This window comes from Pan paniscus, chromosome 2, assembly GCF_029289425.2.
Source record: "Pan paniscus chromosome 2, NHGRI_mPanPan1-v2.0_pri, whole genome shotgun sequence".
Taxonomy (NCBI): Eukaryota; Metazoa; Chordata; class Mammalia; order Primates; family Hominidae; genus Pan; species Pan paniscus.
In genome coordinates this window covers 65,276,140-65,291,861 of record NC_085926.1, presented here as the reverse complement: position 1 = coordinate 65,291,861, position 15,722 = coordinate 65,276,140, and the positions used below count along the sequence as shown (strand labels likewise).

The window sequence follows — 15,722 nt, the reverse complement described above, 5'->3', positions numbered from 1 at the left end:
GAAGTTGGTAGTATTTATACAGTAAAATAAAATTATTTCTTTTTTGAAAGGAATGTTCCAATTAGATATGATTTCCTCAATACCAACACATAATTCCTATGTAAACTGAAAACTAAAAGTTCACTGTCAGGCAGGTCCTGGGTTTAATTCCCAGTATCTCCACCTGCTGCCTGAGTGACCTTAGACGTATTACCCACATTTTCTACACCCCAGTGTCTTCATTTGTAAACTGGGGCCATAATTGCACCTATTTTATTGAGTGGTGAGAGTCAAATGAAGTATGTGGTAATGGACTTAGCACAGTGCTTGGCACGTTTAAACGATCATTAAATGGTGGTGCTTCATAGATTAAGATAAACAACAAATGAGGAAAATTCAGCAAGGTCAAATCGACATTTGCATGCTAAATGTTAATTTTACTATGCTTAAAATTAAGCTTCAACCCAAAAAAGAGTTTCACAGACATACAGATGAGGAAAAAAAATAGCAAATAAAGATAGGAATAAAAATAATAAAGGAATTCTGTGTATTGGGTGATTATCTCATCAAATTATGAAAGCAGCAGAAAAATAAAAATAGTTTGAGAATGGAATCTGATCTGCTCAGAAAACTCTGGCTACCAACAACACACAAGAACTGTAAAGAGGAAACTCTGTACAATTCAATGATTATAATCACTTTGATTACAAGGAGACATTCTTTTTAGTATCCTGATTGTGATTTCCCCATGGCCTGAACAACCTGGTGATTTCTGAGAGTCTCCATAAAATTAATTGCAATGAGCAATATGAAGTTTGCTAAAAGACCAATACACGTGTTTATGAAAGTTCTGGAGAGTCACAGCGATGGGCTATACAGCTTGTTTGTCCTATTTAGTGACACAGTGAGCGTACTTTATAAAATATCACTGATTCATCACCTTGGTTCTGCTGGTTAACTGCCCTCAAATGGGAGTCATATGAAGGAGCTAGTTTTCCTCCAAAAGCTCTGAAAATAATTTGCTGTTAAAATAGTGTCATTAAAATAGACGAACAATATGCTTTTAACATTATGATGACAATAATAAACACATGGTACCAAAAATATGCTAATCACTTCTGAGCAGATTTTGTGTGCCAGGCACTATTCCAAACAATCTTCTTGGATCATCTTTGCCCCAATTTCCTTAGATAATTCTCTTATTCCCAATGTGCACATGAGAAAACTGAGGCACTGAGAATTTAAGTAACTTTGCTTAAGTCCCATCCAGGAAATTGAAGAGCATAGAATGCAAAGTCAGATAAGACAGTCTGACTCCAGAATCTGACCTAGTCACCATTGTGCTAAACTGTCTCCCAGTAAGCCTGAGAAACACCACCTCCCCAGCTTGGACGGTCACAGGCATATTGGTGTAGTAAAGACTCAGAGGAGTGCATAGGAAATGATTGGTAAAACAGATTTTGGGAAACATTGTCCCAAAACATGAATGGGATTCACCTAACAATTCACTTGATTTAGTTATTTTCTTCTTACTCTTGTGCCTTAGCTAGAAGAATAATGGGCTTTTATGGCTGCAGTAAATTAACTGTTGAAATCATATTTCGACTTTCTCCTTTTGCAGAGAGCTTAAATAACTTATACAAGGTCTCATAGTAATAAAAAGTAGTAGCTGTAATAAATGTGTATTGAGTGCTTATTGTATGTCAGGCACAGAGCTTAAACATTGCATATACTTTTATCCATGAGAGGGGAATTATTGTCATCACCCCATTTTAACAGATGAGAAAAATAAGGCACACAGCTAATGAGTAGAAAAAAAAGGTGATTTGATCCCAGGTCTGAATCTCAAGCCCATGCTTTTAACCACTATGTGTCATGAAAATAAAATAGCAGGAAGCCGGACCAAAGCTGAGTAAGATCCTTGGGAAATGTAAATGGAAGATAGACCACAGGTAGTTGGGATTTGTGGGATGTCTTTTGTTCCAGGACTCCAGTGGAAAGATATTTATTATAGGTATCTCAGTTTGGAATAGTTAACATATTTTCCCATATAATAGTTAAATGTGATGGGAAGATACATGTATTCAGTAAACACGAAAGTGCCTACTATAAGCCATAGGTCTCCTGGTAACTTCTAGATTTGATGGTGCACTGAATTAAATGGGCATGCACAGGTGAATCTTATAATGGAACCTAACACCACATTTAGCATTTTCTTTGTTAGAAAATGTATGACGAGTTTCAGTCAACCTACAATTAAATATTAAAAATACAACTTGCTCATAGTTGGTTGCTACTTGCCTTGGTCTTAATGAAGAAATTATTAGTAAAGAACATATAGCTATTACTATAGGACTTTTCATGAGTGATACCAAACAAGATCTGTCAAGAGTTCCATATTTTCAGGTGTGCTTTATTAAAAGCAGTGGGAAAGAAAGTGGATATTATATGTGTGTTTAACAAGTTGTTAGTACACTTCTGATTTTAATATTCAGTTGAGGAAATTAAGCCGACTCACTAAATATTGCTGATAAATTGCAGGAAACATGGGTAGAGACATTAATTATCAGACTTTAAAGTTCTGGAAGAGAATTCTGCTGTGGTGCAGCACTTTGATGGGACTGCCTTTTTTCAGTGGCAGGGGAGGAGTGAGAAACATATACCTTGGCTAGAATTTTAGAGCAGTGTTTTCTTTGGCAAACTCTGTTTTATTTGTGGAGGTGTCTGTTTGGGAGGAGGGTCATGGGGACATACATGACCCACATCAGAGAAGATCTTAAAATGGTTTATTAAACTCCTAATTGTCTAGAAATTCAAGTCAGACTGCTTGAAATGGGGACAGAGAAGTCACACTTGTTATTCAGATACAGGGCTTCTGCACACCTCCTGGCTGGAGGATGTCTTCTCTGGGGTCTTCATTTCTTTATGCTCTGTCCCTCTTTGCAGAGTCCTCGAATGCCACCTTGCTGACCAATGCAGAGAAGATTGCCACCATCACCACCACACACACCCCTTCTCAGCAAGGGACCCAGGAGACAAGGTCAGACATGACTTTGGTTTCCTTTGTTAAAGGGGAAAAAAGTAACTCCCAGCATGACAATATATGTCCTTGATTCTTTCTCAGTTTGCTAATGGGTTGCTCTTATATTTATTTCTTTCACTTTGGCAGGAATACCACCAAACCAAAGCAGGAATCTCAATTTGAGTTCAAAGCACCCCAAGCAACACAGGTGAGCACCATGTCTCTTTTTTCTCTATACTTTGCACATTTCCTTCCAACTTTCTCAAGCTACTTTTATGGGATATTTTTTGAAGCACCTTTAATTTAAAAGAAATAACCTTTTGTGAGGTGATTTACCAAAAGTATACTTACATTTGATTGTCTAGGAAATAACATTTTATTTTACTACCTTAAAATATTCCTAGATAGCCTTTTCTAGGGGAAAAAAAATGAAAAGCAGTAATTGTCACAAAGATCGGCAGTTAGAGAAAGCAAAGCAACCAATATCTACTCATAGTATTCATAAACATGCTTCTGCCAATGTCTTTTTGATAAGGTGTTTTTCAGGCTTGAGAATTTAAGGTGAGATCCATAGACCAAAATGCCTGTCCTCAGGATGGCGAGGGAGAGTGTGAAAATACTAGCAGGTGAAACAAATTTGAGGAACTTTGGGTGATGCAAAATTAAACAGATTCCTTTTATTATTATTATTATTAAGAGACGGGTCTCACTGTGCTGCCCAGACTGGACTGAAACTCCTGGGCTCAAGCAATCATCCTGTCTCAGCCTCCTGAGTAGCTGGTATTACAAGTGCCCAGCTGGGTTCTTTCTTTACTGGTTGCCTGGGGGCTTTCAGTTGTCCCTTCATAATTTTCCTTGATCAGGATTTGGAGAGGTTTTGTTGGTATCCTCATGATGGGCGCAGCCAGCATTTATTGGACACAGGTCAGGGAGGCTGGGCATCCAGCAGCCAGGTGGCTGGTATCATGTAATGAGGAATTGTCCTTCCCCAAATGCAAATCACAGCCTCACTGATTAAATTTTAATCCACATATGTTATAATAAATACACAGATGCATATAGACATGCTCATAACTGTTTTCAAATTCTGGATCTGTGACTTCTGAGATTAATGAGGATGAATCAAGATTATTAATAAACAAGAGTCACCAAGAGGGGGATAGAGATTGTGCCTTTTTGCCAAGAATGTTTAGGAAGGGTCCTATGGATATTAGTTCTCCTAGAATGATTGCATTTAATTTCTTTAAATAGGAGCAAGATTTTTACACTGTGGAACTGGAAAGAGGAGCCAAGGGATTTGGCTTTAGCCTTCGAGGAGGCCGAGAGTATAACATGGACCTCTATGTTCTGCGCTTAGCAGAGGACGGTCCTGCGGAGAGGTGTGGAAAGATGAGGGTAAGTGGAGAGAGGAGTCTGGGGTAGGTGCAAATAAACCATCTGCAGTGAATTCTTGTCATATATGGTTAGAATGTTCATGTTCATAAGAATTACATTTTCTGTAGCTTTCATGATTCTCTTAAGTGCATGACTCCTACCCTACCAAATATTTCTGCCTAAAGCACAATTAATTATAGATGCTAAAGTTAGGTGAACACTTCCAACTCTTTGGGGTTGATATAGGGAATAAAGGATTTAAATTACTTTCAAATATATTAAAGTAGATATTTTTCAGAGCCCATTTCTGTAGTTTTTGTGCTTAATGTCATGGGGCAGGCACATCACTTGACAGGAATTCTGGGGTACCCTGGGATGCTTAGAAAGCAGGAAAGCCATATGGCCCTGTAGATTCTGGGCAGTGAGGTCTACTTATCCTCTAGCTGGTTACCAGTGGTCTTACCTTAGGCTCAGAGACAGCAAGTCTACTCTCTGCCTTAGCAAAGAGCCAGGGCTCTGTGGCATGAATATTCAGAGTTGCTCTGTAGTAAGAGCTACAAATTTTTAATACATAAATGCCAAAAGTCCACTCTGCTCTGTTTCGCTAATATCTGTTACTGTAGATGAATGTGCTGTTCTCCTGGGCAGATTAGATGATTAAGAAAACATAAATCATCTACCCATAGATAGGTCACATAGATTGGGAATTGCCCATGGAGAGCCATTTACAACAAATTAAAAGAAATCAAGACAGTCAGGCCAGGAAAGGAAAAAAGTGAATGCAGTTGGGCCTGAGCAGAAAAAGGGAAAAACTGATTAAGGGTGAGGATCGTAACACTTGCACTTAAGCCACAATCTTGATGTTTAAGTTTCTTCAGAGTGAATTTTTTAACATTTAAAATTGAGAAGGTAGAGCATTGAATGTGTTTTAAGAAAATTAAACAGTGAAAAATGTAGTAAAAATACAGTGTCCAGGGCCAAACAGTATACCACTTTCTCTCATATTCTTTTCTTTTGCATGTATATATTCAAGGGGAGATACATGGTGGTATATATTTTTTTTGTTTGAAATTTCAGATATAAGGAATTTATTTTCCCTTGCCTTTTAATCACTTTAAAAAGTTAATTACCTTAAATTACTTTACTTTAAATTACTTTAAAAATTTAATCACTTTAAAAAGTTAATCAAATGAAATATTATTATGCTACTTTGTATAATGGTGTATAGTTTACATGACAGGTTTACATGTATTACCTGATTTGATGCCAGCAGCTTGGTAGGTGTGAGTGGTATTATCAGCCTCTTCTATAAGTAAGAAAGTAGACTCCAGGAAGTTAAAGTACTGGGAGCAAATCAGTTACCAAATGATAGGATTCAAATTAAAGACTGTAGACTTGAAAGCCAGTGCCATTCCTCCTCTTTTTAGAATATAAGCTCTATTTGAGTGGGGATCTGCCTCGTCTTATTTATTCTTTTATTTCCAGTGTCTAAAATAGTGGCTGACACAAAGTGAATGCTGCATTCAATATATCAGTCAGGATTATGGTCTCATCTGAAGTCTCACCTGGGGAAGGGTTTGCTTTTTAAGCTCACTCACATGGTTGTTACCAGGATTCAGTGCCTTATAGGGCAGTCCCTCATTTCATTATCATGGGACTCCAGAGGATAGCTCATAACATGCATCAGGGCAAACAAGTGAGAGAAGAAAAGAGGGCAAGTAAGACAGATGACAAAATCGTTTTATGACCTGATCTTTGAACTGATATCATGTTTGCCATATTCTGTTTATTAGAAGCAAGTCACTTGACGTAGCTCACATTCAAAGGCAGGGGGAGGTTACACAGGTTGTGAATGCAAGGAGGCAGAAATCATGGGAGCCTTCTTAAAAGCTGCCTACCCCAACCATTAACATGCCCTTACTGCTTTTTCCCCCCCTTTCTCATGTAATTTGGCATATATGTAGTTTTCTAATTTTTTAAATTGTCTTTCCCTCTTTAGAATATAATCTCCATGAGGGCAGGGATTTCTGTTTGTTTTTGTCACTGCCACCTCCAAAGCAATAGATGTTCTGCCACGTGCTTAATAAACATTTGGTGAATCCGTACATGAATTTCAAATCTCACTTAGTTTTCTTTTGCTTTGGCAGATTGGTGATGAAATTTTAGAGATCAATGGTGAGACCACCAAAAACATGAAGCATTCTCGAGCTATAGAACTGATTAAGAATGGTGGCCGCAGAGTTCGTCTGTTTCTGAAGCGGGGAGACGGCTCAGTACCAGAATATGGTGGGTCAAACTATGAAAACATTCCTTCCTTCCCTGGCATGACTCCATGAATTTGTCTCCAGAACGGCAGCAGGAAAGTCTTTTTTGTTTCCCCTATTCACCAGTGTCTTACCAGCCTCTCGCACCATGTGATTATTTGCCTCGCTTGTTCTGAAATCTCTACACATTTCATCCTTTTGCTTGCTTACGTGGACTGGGGCATGGCCTAAGACAAGATCTTTATAGCCCCCTTTCTGATAATCAGAGAGAACGTTTTGTCTAGTCCGACCAAGAGCGAAGGAATGTTTGTTTGTACTGTGCCAAACTGTTCCTCAGATCCAGTTGTTAGCACAAAATGACTATATACTCCTTTTAAGAAGCAGGAAAGCAGGTTTCCTGAGTGATATGTTGAGGCACAATTATTTTTTCCTTTTTGGTTACTTGGTGTCTTTATTTAAGAGGCATGAAATTTTGAGAGATTTGGGGGCTTTGCTCACCTCCTTTATGCTCTGTATACAACACTTCTCCATCCCCCAACTGGTGTCTTACCCCAAATCAGACCATCTGAGCCCACTACTATCAAACAAACAAACAAAAACTGTTAATATATTAGCCATAATGTTTTTAAATGATAAAGGATGAAATAAATTCCCAGTGCTCATCATGAGGGAAACATGTGACTATACCTTTCCTATGAGGAAAGCCAGGTTATACATAGAGTTCCTTTGTCATATCTTTAGACTTGATTTGAGTAGACAGCAATGATCTTTACATAGCTTAGTGTTCTGATGGCAAAATATTGTATATGATAATAATTATGTCCTATTTATTTGAGATTTGTGTTTAAAATTAAAAAAAAAAAAAAAAAGAAGCTATGCCCTAGATGTAGGGCTTTTTTTCCCAACCAAAGGTCTACAAAAGTTTCTATAGAAACTGTGATTGAATGGTCCCCAGATACGTTGGTCCCCTTTATTAGGGATTTATCTATTATCACCCTCTTTTCTGAAAGTCATTCTGCACAATTCTCAGTTGCATTTTGGACTTGATGAGATGTTTAATTCAGATGCAGCTCAAGGAGAAGGATAGCTCCTTGGAGGGCCAGCCTTCCCAGGTGTTGGACATTTGTACAGGTGCAAAATACGAGGGGTCCGAGGTACAGGGGGAGGGTGGGTATTAGACAAGGCCCCTATAGACATGGCCAACCACAGGGGAAGTATTTTGACAACATTAAGATGCCGTGGCTGTGCACTGTACTGAACTTCTGACCATTAGGTGTATTGATACCACTGAAACTGTGTAACATCGTCTCCCTTTTCTGTCTTCCCTATGCTTCTGTTGGATGTGATATTTCATTTGAGAGTCATCGTCAGTAACCTGTGTACCTTCTCAAAACCTATGTCTGTTGCACTGAGGATGAAAATCCAACACTAACAAATGTTCTTTGGGCTAAAAATAAAGATCATTTAAATACATGGTTTTCCAAGAAGGGTTGAACCTGCCAGGGTTGTGCTACTGTAATGTCTCCATGCGTCACTTGGACTAAATCTCTCTAATTCCATTGATTAGAGTCACAAATGGGTTATAATATGTTAAGTTCCAATTTTTTTCTGACTTGATTGGAACCTGCTTCTCTGTGAGGCTATTTTTGTAATGAGTTTTTTGTACTTAATTTAACTGCCGCGGTCTTTGGTGGGGGTGGGAAGGGATTTTGTTCTTTTGTTGTTTATTGTTAATGCTCTCCTATGCCAGCCTGTCATTGTTCCAGTTGTTTGAAAAAACAAAACAAAACAAAACAAAACAAAAAAGGATGCATTCATTGTCTGGGTTCTCGAGTCACCTTATGGCTGTCTAAAAATGTCACTGTTCCGATTGCGGTCTCTGCAGCCTTATTTGAGTGTTGCCTTAGACTGTCTGACTGGACAAATAAACTCTCTTTGCCCTATGTTAACAAATGTAGATTTTTTTTTCTTTCCTCTGTGTTATAGGGAATCTAAATGTTCAACTTTTTCTCTTTCTCTCTTTCTCTTTCTCTCTGACTGTTCTTGGTGCTGGGCCCTCCCTTCCACAGCGATGATACCTCCTAATATCGCTGCATGTATGAGAAATGAAAAGCTCGGGGAGGCTTGCTTCTACCTTATGGGCCATAATCAAACTACGGTTTGTAGCTCAATCAATACTAGGTGTTTCTGTGCTGTGGCCTAATTTCCTCATTGCTTCTGCTTAGCTCTGTTTTGATATGTTTGGCAATTCATTCTGAGCACCCTGCGTTCTTTGAATTGTAAGTACAACGCTGACCCTGTTGAAGTGTTGCCTTCCCTTGTCTTAAAAGTAGGCATAAGAATCCACTGGTGATCCAAGTGCCTTCCTGTATCCACATCTTCAAATGACCTTTGTTAAGAACCTGTTCTTTGTTCATTCTCGTAGCCAACCCAGTATTTAGAAAGAATGAACCTTGTATCATGGAGCCCTGTATCATAGGGCTTTGCTAGATAGGAAGACGAGATTTCCTGCTTGGTCAGGTATCTCTTTGCAAACTGCAGTCCATGGGCCCAATCCTGTCCATAGCCTGTTTTTGTAAGTAAAGTTTTATTGACACATAGGCACGCCCATTACTTTTGTGTTGCCTGTGTTTTTATACCACAGTGGCAGAGCTGAATAGCTGTAACAGAGATGGTGTGGCCCAAAACACCCAGATTATTTACTATTGCCCTTTAGAGAAAGTTGGCTGACCCCTGCTTTTGGCTTTTCACTTGCTTTTTGTTAAAAACCCACTCTAGGTTTTGGGAAGTTGTCATGAAACAGGTTAATTGCTAAATATTGACCTTGTTGGCTCATGAAAGATCCTTAAAGAGCCCCAGTGACCCCTTAGTCTCTGACTGTCATACAAGTCTGCCCTCCAGACTGCAGTGCCTTGTTTCAGGTGCTTTGCTTGGAATGGTGTCATGTGGATGACTTGTTGGGTTTAGTTGCAACAAAGCATCCTAGCTTTGAAAAGAGCTCTCCTCAATTCAGGACACTGCCTAAAACATTTGCACTGTCATTTCAAATATTGAATAATGACAAATAGGGGCCATTATGGGCTGCCCTGCTTTTAAACCTGTAGAAACCTTGATGTTATAGGAAGCAGCCCAGTGACTCCAAGCTCTTAGATGTCATTATGACTGCCTCCCATATCATAAAGAAAAAGTGCCTCTAAACCAAAAATTGTATTTGACCCCCATCCAATCTCAAATGTGTACCTAGCAGCTTCTCTTCCCCTACCTTTTATCTATCAGAAAACACCTTTTAAAAACAGTTCCTTATTTTTTAATGTGTGCAAAAGTAGAGAAAGTAGTTGAATAATACAGATAGAACAGTTTAATGGGCCCTTGCGTACATATCCCATTTGCCAGTCATCAACATCTGGCCAGCATGTTGCCTCTGTAATCCCCTTTGCCTGCTACCCTGGATTTTTTTTTAAATAGAAGTATACTTCTGCATATGGTAAAATGCATAAATCCTGAATATACAGTGCAGTAGATTTTTCACTTCTGTATGCGCCCATTTAATCACCACCCAGATAAGATGTAGATGATTCCTGCCCTGCTCCAGAAAGCTTCCCAGGTGCCCCTTCTTCACATCAATACCCTAAATTATTTTTAAGTAAATCAAAACAAGTATTCTTTAAAGCAAAGAATATTTTCTTGGGGGTGGGAGAGGGGTGGGCGCAGGGGAAAAGGGTTGGGGGGTGGGAAAGGAAGAACAAGGGATAGCTACAGAGAGGAAATTTTCATGCCTCTAGACAGACTATTTGGATTGTGCCTTTAAAGACTCAAATCATGACTGATTTTTGTCAGTTCTTTAATGATCTATGTCTCGGGTATGGAGAACATTCAGTCAGCCAGACGCTGAAAGCCACAAGTACTAGTTTTTAACCCTAACTACGTGCAGTTATCCTTAAATTAACAAGATTCAGTTGGCTTTGAGTCTGACTGCTTTAACAGTTGTTTGCTTGTTGTGACTAATGAGGTCTCGAGTGTGGGTGGGAACGGGGACAGGAGCCGAGGGACCTTCGTACCCAACTGTTGCTCTCGTTTATTTTCCTGGCAGACCCCAGCAGCGACCGCCACGGCCCCGCCACCGGTCCACAAGGTGTTCCGGAAGTGAGGGCCGGGCCCGACCGCCGGCAGCATCCGTCATTGGAGTCCAGTTACCCACCCGATCTTCACAAATCATCACCACATGGGGAAAAGCGGGCACACGCAAGGGATCCGAAAGGCAGCAGAGAGTATAGCAGACAACCCAATGAACACCACACCTGGAATGGGACTTCGAGGAAACCCGACAGCGGGGCATGCCGACCCAAGGACCGGGCGCCGGAGGGACGGAGGGACGCGCAGGCCGAGCGCGCGGCAGCCGCCAACGGCCCCAAGAGGCGGTCCCCAGAGAAGCGGAGGGAGGGCACCCGCAGCGCCGACAACACTTTGGAGAGGAGGGAGAAGCACGAGAAGAGACGAGACGTCTCTCCGGAGCGGAGGCGAGAGCGGTCACCCACCCGTAGGAGAGACGGCTCCCCCAGCCGGCGGAGACGGTCTCTGGAGAGACTCCTGGAGCAGAGGAGGTCCCCCGAGCGCAGGAGAGGGGGCTCGCCCGAGCGCAGGGCCAAGTCCACCGACCGGAGGCGCGCACGCTCCCCCGAGCGCAGGAGAGAGCGGTCCCTGGACAAAAGGAACAGAGAGGACAGAGCCAGCCACCGAGAAAGGGAAGAGGCGAATCTGAAACAGGATGCCGGCAGAAGTTCCAGACATCCCCCGGAGCAGAGAAGGCGACCTTACAAAGAATGTAGCACCGACCTCAGTATCTGAGATGCTGAGTCACATTCCAACCTTTACCGTGTCAAAGGTTCTAAGAGGAAAGTCACAAACCTGAAATTATTTAGTTTCTTACCTAATGAAGCATCTGACACCTGGTGATCCTATGAATAACAACAAACATTTTATGCATTTGAAATCTTATAAGAAAAAATATATATGAAAAGTATTGTGCCTGATGTATCATATTAAAGAAAGTATTTTTAAATGCATACTTTTTTGGAAATTATTTGCCAAATGCTGGCCCAAAGGGATATAAATTTTGTTTCTACGTAACCTGTAGAATCGTCAAGAATTGTTCCCGTTTTTGGGCAATCTTTTTCTCTCCTGGTTAAATGGGGCTGTTGATCATTTTCTCTAAGTAAGGGAATTTATTGATTAAGTTTAATTAATTTGATATAGACTGTCATGTAGTGATATAGTGCTATACTGTAGTCGGAAGTTTTTCTTAAAAGCAAAGAGCAAAAATGCAAAGTTTTATTTGTAAAAGCTGAGGACCCTTGGGGATGGATTAGGTTTGCCGATGATCCTAAAAGTAAGCAAACTCTATGACAAGACTACTATTGCAAATGAAGGATATTTATAGCTAAACTGCGCAGCACAAAGAAGTTTTATATTGTGAGTTATAGTTGGTTCAGAAAACAGTTTGTACTCTCCCTGGCCCAGGAAGGCACGGAGACAAAAATGTCGGCCATCTTTACCCAAATACAGCCCAAGCACAGACAGTCAGGTTCGTGATCATCTCCGACATCTGATAAAATCTCATTGAAGGCAATGCCATCACAGCTTTGCTCAATTACTACGAGGAAGAGACAACAAGCATCTTTCGTGTTGTCTCGTCTGATTGGAGGCTGAATAGTAGATGGAATGGGGGACAGTGTGCCTGGTGTGAGGAAGACGTAAGATCCCCAATTTGGAGAGCATGCCCGCCTCCCTTTTAGTAGAAGCCCATGGTTGCCCTTTGCCAAACTGGGGAGGAGGCAATGAGCCTTGGTGGAAGGAACCTCTCTGTTGATATTTAAAGAAGTGAGGGCTGTGGGTATTCATTGTTAGAAATGCCAATTTCACTTTGAAACCATAGTCCAAGTCTCTAGGTTGGTAGAAGGGAAAGGAAGGAAGTGGTCCCAGTGGTTCTAGATCTGGTTGGGAAACTTCTGCCTCATGACTCTGTCCTTTGAGTCCTTTGGACAGCAGCACAAAACATAACAATTTTTATTTTTAAACAGACCCATTCTTTTTGATCCCACAGGAGCTGTGGTTGGGTCGGCCGTAGCCCCGGGATGTGGTTTAAGTGGATTACTGCCTAGCTGAGCCAAAATGTTTGCTTATACCTGTTGGACCACTACAGCAAACCGCTGCTTACAGTGCATTGTGTATTTCTGTAGTACTGTTTTGCATTTTCCATACAGACAGAAAACTTTGCAAGTCAATCACTGTTGTTCCCATGGTACTGTAAGAAAAAAAAAAAAGGAAAAAGAAAAAAAAAAGAAAACCAGCCAATCATTGCGTGTACAGAGCTAAAAATTGTAATTAATAGAGCCTGTTGGGAAAAAAAAGAAAACAACTGTTGCCTTTTTTTCTTGTATAAAAGAGAATTTATGACAAAATTTAGCTGTGAGGAATGTGATATGTGTTTATATTTCTGAATATGGAACAAATTGATTCATGGGGATATATTTTAATGTAAACTAAATCAGGTATGTAAAGTTGTTTTAAAATGGGAGACTATATAAGTAATTCTCTAAAGCTTTAGTTGGTTTGAATATCATCATTTCCTCCATGGTGAGCCTGCTTGCGAATTATTAAGCACTTGTTTGCATTCTCTGTTCTTCACTCATTTATTTCTTGCAGTGTGCTATGGACTTAATGCTCTTTCTGTATTGATGAAAAGCAGTATGTGGGCCAATCTTTTTATAAAACACTATGCATATATAAATATTACATTGTTCATAGCTTTATTTGACTTATGGGTTTATACATAACATTAGAATGAGTAGCTGTAGTTGTGTGGACATTTATAAAACAAGTTCCTTTCCTGGAACAGACACAATATACATTCTGTAGCTAAAAAGGAGGGAAAAGTCTGTGAATGCTATTTTTATTATTAAAGTTTTCCATACAAAGCATACATTGAGCTGTAGTAAGGCTGAGGAAGAGTACAACTGAATAATGATGTTCTTTTTCATCAAGTTCCTAAGAGCTGACTTGGAGATTTTATTCCCAGGGCTCCACTGCTAGGATTCTTCTCACTAGTTCTAACAAAATCTGTGATGTTAAATGACTGATGCTCTCAATTGTGATCCAGAGTTTTAAATAAATGAAATCAAGGTGGATTTTGGGAATATATCCTGAAGTTAACATCTTGATGTCCTTCTTGTTGTAAGATGATATTTGACAATTTAAAATCTATGTGCTACCCACCTGGGCTTGTCTCAATCCGTGGACTTTTTGGTGTGGCAGTTTCACCTGAATTCCACACATCAGATTTGTTTGGAAATATTGTACTGTACAGGGACTATGCATTATGCAGAAAGATATAGTTTTCTTTGAACTGCTGTAACCTTAAATTGGAAACTGATTCTTGTGAGCCTACTTTCCTTAATCCCGCCGCCCCCCTCCCCCACTTAATGTAAATGTCTTGATGAGAGATAATGGATGAGTATTTTGTATGATGAAATCAAATGATTTAGGAATTTGTCTCCCTCCGTTACACAGTTGATGCCTGAAAGAATGTTGGGGGGGGGAGGACTCAACACCCTAATTGTATTTTTTAAGTTTCTTTTGTGAAAGATTTTTTAATGCATTTTTACTGTAAAAATACATGGAAATGTATGCATTCCACAACCACTATTGCTTCTGGATTGATATCTTCCTTGTCTCTATGTTGTCTCAAATGCATCAGGGTCAAGTAATCAATTGAGGGCCCCTGACTCCTACTTGATGAAATGCCGTTGTGTTGAAAGAGCAGGATCTACGCCATTGCAATAGCATAGTGCCTTGCTACTCAAAGTGTGGTCTGTGGACCAGCTGCCTCATCATCACTGAGGAGCTTGTTAGAAATGCAGATTCTCAGCCCTACTCCAGACCTGCTGAGTCAGAATGTACATTTAATAAGATCCTCAGCTATGCCGTATGCACATGAAAGTTTAAACAGCACAGCACAGTATAGCACAGAACCCTGATAATAAAACAAATCCTGCCAAGCTAAGAGCTTCATCACTTCTGGTGTGATTCTTGGGCACATTCCTTAACCTCCTCTGAAGCCTCCATTTCCTCATCTGTAAAAGGACATACTTCACAGAGCTAAGAATAGATACACATCTTTGGCAATCAGAAGAGTCCTCAGTAAATGACACAAACTTTTTTTTTTTTTTTTTAATTGAGGAAGATTTCTGCGTGGCAATGAGTACTCTACTCTTTTTGTTGTCCTGGTTTATTTTCCAATCAAAATAAATGAAAAAAACTTTTTTTTTTTTTTTTTGAGACAGGGTCTCACTCTGACGCCCAGGCTGGAGTGCAGTGGCATGATCGCAGCTCACTGCAGCCTCAACCTCCCAGGTTCAAGTGATCCTCCCTGCTCAACCTCCCGAGTAACTGGGACTGGAGGGGCATGCCACCATGCCCAAATAATTTTTGGTATTTTTATAGAAATGGGGTTTTGACCTTTTGCCCAGGCCGGTCACAAATGCCTGGGCTCAAGCAATCTGCCCAACTCAGCCTCCCAAAGTGCTGGGATTACAGGCATGAGCCACCGTGCCTGTAAGAAAAAATTATTTTCTCACTCTATTAAAATGGGGAAGAAGGCCTTTTAATTATGAATAGTATAGTACATACTATTCAACAAAATACTACACTTAACCGTTGCTGAGGAATATGAAACCAAAATGCTGTGCTGTGAAAACTGAGACAAAGTCATCTCTAAGTCTAACTTCAGGAGGTAGATGTGTGTGGAATTAGATATACTCCCAAGTCACACTAGATACGAAAGTTAACCATTCTCAAGTGACCTAACATTCATGGGGGTGGATCAGGTAGTGTTGAATAACTTTCCAGTTTCCTTCACACAGTTTTTGGTTGTTCCTTTTTATGACTTAGTGTTTGGGGTTTTCCTCCAGGACCTAAGCTCCTGGGCATTCAAAAGGCATTTTGTTGAATAGTACGCCTTCCTCCAACCCATCTCCTTTGCTGTATTTTGCTTTGTCACCAGGATGGTAATTATGAACTCTGCTCAC

At 40.2% G+C, this 15,722-nt stretch overlaps 1 protein-coding gene across 49 annotated transcripts in view; it reads left to right on the top strand.

Moving 5' to 3' along the window:
- Nucleotides 1–14,338, top strand: part of MAGI1 (membrane associated guanylate kinase, WW and PDZ domain containing 1) — a 675,392-nt gene extending 661,054 nt beyond the window's left edge. For 41 of the 49 annotated variants that reach the window (XM_055110110.2, XM_055110109.2, XM_055110107.2 and 38 more), the window contains 5 exons: nt 2,926–3,019; nt 3,149–3,209; nt 4,253–4,396; nt 6,523–6,661; nt 10,730–14,338. In XM_055110110.2, coding sequence (XP_054966085.1) covers nt 2,926–3,019; nt 3,149–3,209; nt 4,253–4,396; nt 6,523–6,661; nt 10,730–11,484 — 1,193 coding nt within the window. In that variant the 3' untranslated portion in view covers nt 11,485–14,338. The other 8 variants (XM_034956848.3, XM_003811595.6, XM_008963987.6 and 5 more) reach the window with 2 other exon arrangements.
- The last annotated feature ends 1,384 nt before the right edge of the window (nt 14,339–15,722 follow it).